This window comes from Ochlerotatus camptorhynchus, unplaced genomic scaffold (assembly GCF_037179485.1).
Source record: "Ochlerotatus camptorhynchus isolate MF236.1 unplaced genomic scaffold, CSIRO-AGI_Acam_v1.1 ptg000327l, whole genome shotgun sequence".
Taxonomy (NCBI): Eukaryota; Metazoa; Arthropoda; class Insecta; order Diptera; family Culicidae; genus Ochlerotatus; species Ochlerotatus camptorhynchus.
Genome location: NW_027040815.1, coordinates 467,110 through 471,599, shown reverse-complemented (window position 1 = coordinate 471,599; position 4,490 = coordinate 467,110). Strand labels below are relative to the sequence as shown.

The following is a 4,490-nucleotide window of genomic DNA, read 5'->3' as shown; positions in this document are numbered from 1 at the left end:
CAATTGTCACTTCGGGTGAGGTGAGTCTCCATGCAAATCAAATGGAAAGCCACCTCACCCGAGGTGACAATTGTCACTTCACCATCACCTCATCTCACACGCCGCGCAGAATAGGCCTATCTATCTTTAAAAACTGTCGCATTAATGGCCCTTCGCTCATTTTCAACTTCTATTCAATTTTCATACTGCCGTACTCTAACGGAACTATCCACCTACTCTCTTCTAAAAAGATCATTCTCTAGCTAATAAATTATCACACTAAAGCTTCATGTTAGCATTTCCAACCAACTCTGAAAATCGCTAACTTCGCGTATGAAGTAACATAAAAACACTTTGAATGAAGCCAATGATTATTCTTTCACAGGTATGGTTATCAAAACATGTTAGGGGTCGTCCATTAATCATGTCACACATTTAGGGGGGAGGGGGGGTTTGAAAATGGGCCAAATTTGCGTGACATAATTAATGGACCATCCCTTATAATCCAAAAGCTAATGTTTATTAATTTTGTTTGAAAAGAACCACCCGCCGAGATAAAATTTGAATTATGTTAAGAGCTTTGAACATCTCGGTATAATACTTTATTATTCTTATTTTCTTTCCGGTCCTTCTTTTCTCTTGTTATGTTTTTCTATTTGGTATTGAAGAAGTATGTGGTTGATGTTATCACCAATGTCGAGTGGATCTGTATCATTTAACTTACTATCCAACAATTCTGGATGGATTTCCCAGAATTTATCAACAATCATGTCATCGAATATGGGTACAGTCAATGAAAGTGACTTGCCATCAGTCAATTTAACTTTCTTCCTGAGAAGCGTAGTTCCTTTACGAAACATTATGGGTTCATTGTTATAGTTAATGTTGAATTCTTTAAACAGAATTTCGTTCTTATCACTAGACAGTGTACCACTGAGCCGTTTTTCCGCCTAAAAAGGAAGACATATATATATAAAAATTATTTAATATATATATTAAATAATTACAAATAACTACATATTGCACGACAACTTACATCGTTGTTCGTCAATCCAGAAGCAACGAGATTCCAGAAACTAGTGTTGTATAGATTGTTAATATGGACATCCGCCTGGCGCCAACTAAGGTAATCCCGAAGGTTGACATCTGTAGGATACAGTACGGCACGGGCATCGAAAACGGGTGGATATTTAAGCGGTACGGTATCTTCGAATATATACTGCCAGTTGAAAATATATGCCGATGTAAACAAACTGGCAACATAACTAATTAATTTATCTCTTCGTCTACCGTAGATTGAACTGTCCCTTTTAAATACAAAAGAGTATTCGTCGCTTTGTCCGTAGGCAATAACGATTTCGTTGAACTCTTGCATTACGTGTACCGCCGCTAGGCTCATCAGATTCAAGCCTCGCTTGTCATTTGGCTTCCTGAAGTTATGCGCTGTACAAAACTTGTGAAACCCCTTACCATCGACTCTTATTACAATCCAACAGTTTTTCAATAGAGAATCCGACTGTTCAAAGGTTTTCACGTATTCAAACCTACTATTTGCCATTCCTTTTGTACAACACTTTAATGTAGTACTCGTAAATTTGGTTAAATTTTCAAAATTATGTAATGGATTTTGTTTAAAAATTGAACGCCACATGGCACAGTAAATCAATGAAAACAATTCTAGAGTAACATTTGAAATGGGCCTATGTCCAAAACGTAAACAAACCAGAAAATGAATTTTAAATTTTGGCCGCCTCTATTCAATTCATATTTAAGAAAATTGAAGTATTTTAGGCATTTATATTGTTCACAATAACAATAGTAACTGTATCTCAGTATACAACATCCAAAATATGCGAAAACCTTTCAAAAATATATGAAAATCGATAACAATATAATTTCATAAATTAATAAGCCTTTTTTGTGAATCTTTCAATGGATTGGCCCTTTTTGTTAAGCCGTTGTGCTTGTCATCAGAAATGGTAGGCCCTTTGCTAAGCTTTTTCGCAACGTCAAATAAATTCAAAACAAATCATCGGCCCTGCCTCAAGCAGTAGGGCCTAGCTTTGGTTTGAAATTTTTCAATCATCGGCCCTTCTACGTCACTAGGCTTAACAATGAAATGAAATAAATGAATGGTTGGCCGTTTTAGCGTGCGGGCCTATAAATGAATCGAAAAATTTCGTTGATCGGCCGTTTCGAAAATCGAGTTATTTTTAATGATTTTTCTCGATTATGCGGAACTTTCTTACACGATTAGTAGCTATCAAGCGGTGCTAAAGAATAGTATCAAAACCCGATTTGTTTACGTTTTGGACATAGGCCCATTTCAAATGTTACTCTAGAATTGGCAATGAGTTCTCCAAGCAGAATCTCACGAACACTATAATAATATAATTTTACACACACTAGCGTATACTGTCATGTGCACGGTAAGAATCAAACATCCATTTATGAGTAAACTGAACCCATTGTCAATAAAAGTGGCACTACTAATTAATGAGTAATTTATTATGCCAATTAAATAGTAGCTGTTAGCTACTGCTAGCAGAAACTCATTGTTGTTAAAATAATTTACTCTTTAATGAGTAAAGCCACTTTTATTAAAAATGGCTTAAATTTTACTCATAAAAGGGTATTTGCACAAACGAAGTGACAGACGACTAACTGGCGAAGAAATCCATTAAAATAATGTGGTTCACTGTAATAGAATTTTCTTGGAAGCTTGTGCCATCATCCACCAGATGGGTTAGTTTTTTTGTTTTGATTTGAACAAATTTGATTTTGTGTACAATGATTCTTTGACAGTGTGCAAAGAGTGCGTATCATTTTGTCATTTTTTTATGCATTTCAGTTTTGAGTAGAGTGAAAGAGATAGAACCAAAACATTCTAATACATTTGGTGAAAATGCTAGCCCGCATAAACGCGAACCATAAATTGACCTTACCTAAAATGGTTAAACATTGTTTATAATCCCTGCTAAACTTTAACTGAAATGGTTATGGAACTTTACATGAACGTTTAATAATAAAGTTTCAACCTTATGTATTATGGTTTTTTGGAACTGGACCTTACAAATAATGGGTTGTTAAGAACCATTACCGTTCCAAATTCTTGTTTTCTCCATACATTTTCGGAAAGAGAACTATATTAGAACCTTTTAACTTATGGTTTGAGAACTTTAATGGTAATGGTTATGGTAGTCAGTAAGGTGCACGAATGGTTTTGTAACATCGATCAACTTTATGTGGAATATATTGCGAATTGGTTGCCTGTAATTTACTGATTACCAATTCACGATATATTCCACGTAAAGTTGAGCGATAATACAAAACCATTCGTGCACCTTACTGACTACCATAACCATTACCATTAAAGTTCTCAAACCATAAGTTAAAAGGTTCTAATATAGTTCTCTTTCCGAAAATGTATGGAGAAAACAAGAATTTGGAACGGTAATGGTTCTTAACAACCCATTATTTGTAAGGTCCAGTTCCAAAAAACCATAATACATAAGGTTGAAACTTTATCATTAAACGTTCATGTAAAGTTCCATAACCATTTCAGTTAAAGTTTAGCAGGGATTATAAACAATTTTTAACCATTTTAGGTAAGGTCAATTTATGGTTCGCGTTTATGCGGGAGCACAATCCAGTAGTAGTGTTGCCATGTGGTACAATCCAATAGTAGTGGTGTTGCCATGTGGTACACTGAAAAATTGCAATAGCAGGTTAGTCACCAAAGTTTTCGAGCCGCTCCGTCTGTCACTTCGTTTGTGGTATTTGACTGTTCCCGTGCAAGCGTAGGGTTTGTTTTCGTTTTGTTGTTTATTTTTACTTTAAAATGACAGTTCTTACAGCAAACAAAAAATTTCTCACAGCTAACAAAACATTTCATTTTATTTTTTTATTTGTTTGTTATGGTTGCATCAACAGACTAGAAATAGTCCCAATGATGTGTTGTAAAAAAGTACAGATTATACAGACGACATACATATACTACAGTTACTACAGTTACAAACGAAAATAACTTGGAAAGCATTGTCAAGTTACTAAAAATTTATAAGTCTTAAATTTTACACTTAGCTGTTGGGTATCAAGCGCCTTCGGTAAGCAAAAAAGGCAGAGAATCTTCGGCGAAGCATATTCCGTGTCAAGTGGAAATCGAACATCGACGCTACTCGGTTGAACACTAGCTGCAAGCCGTAAATAGCGCTCCCTATGCTATAATTAGTTCGAAGAAGTGGAAGTCTCAGCATAAGACTGTTGCGTAGTGAACGAGGTTGAACATTAATGTTCACTTGTTGCAGAATTGCTTCGCAGTCAATTCTTCCTTGCAGAGTATCGGCGACGGTTAAGGCTCTGAAAACATCTCTTCGGATACGTAAGGGCTCAATATTGATCAATTGGCAGCGATTCTCGTAGCTTGGAAGACGAAGTGGGTATCTCCAAGGCAGCTTACGGAGCGCGAAGCGAAGAAAACGTCGTTGAACAGATTCAATTCGCTCGGCCCC

The 4,490-nt window shown here is 35.9% G+C and overlaps 1 protein-coding gene across 1 annotated transcript; it reads right to left on the bottom strand.

Moving 5' to 3' along the window:
• Nucleotides 1-496: 496 nt before the first annotated feature.
• On the bottom strand, nucleotides 497-1,636 carry THG (tRNA-histidine guanylyltransferase). Its single transcript, XM_065230064.1, has 2 exons — nucleotides 1,016-1,636; nucleotides 497-929 (listed from the first exon to the last, which is right to left on the bottom strand). Exons 1-2 carry the CDS (start codon nucleotides 1,628-1,630, stop codon nucleotides 591-593), a joined length of 954 nt encoding a protein of 317 aa, XP_065086136.1. The 5' UTR covers nucleotides 1,631-1,636; the 3' UTR covers nucleotides 497-590.
• Between the last annotated feature and the right edge of the window lie 2,854 nt (nucleotides 1,637-4,490).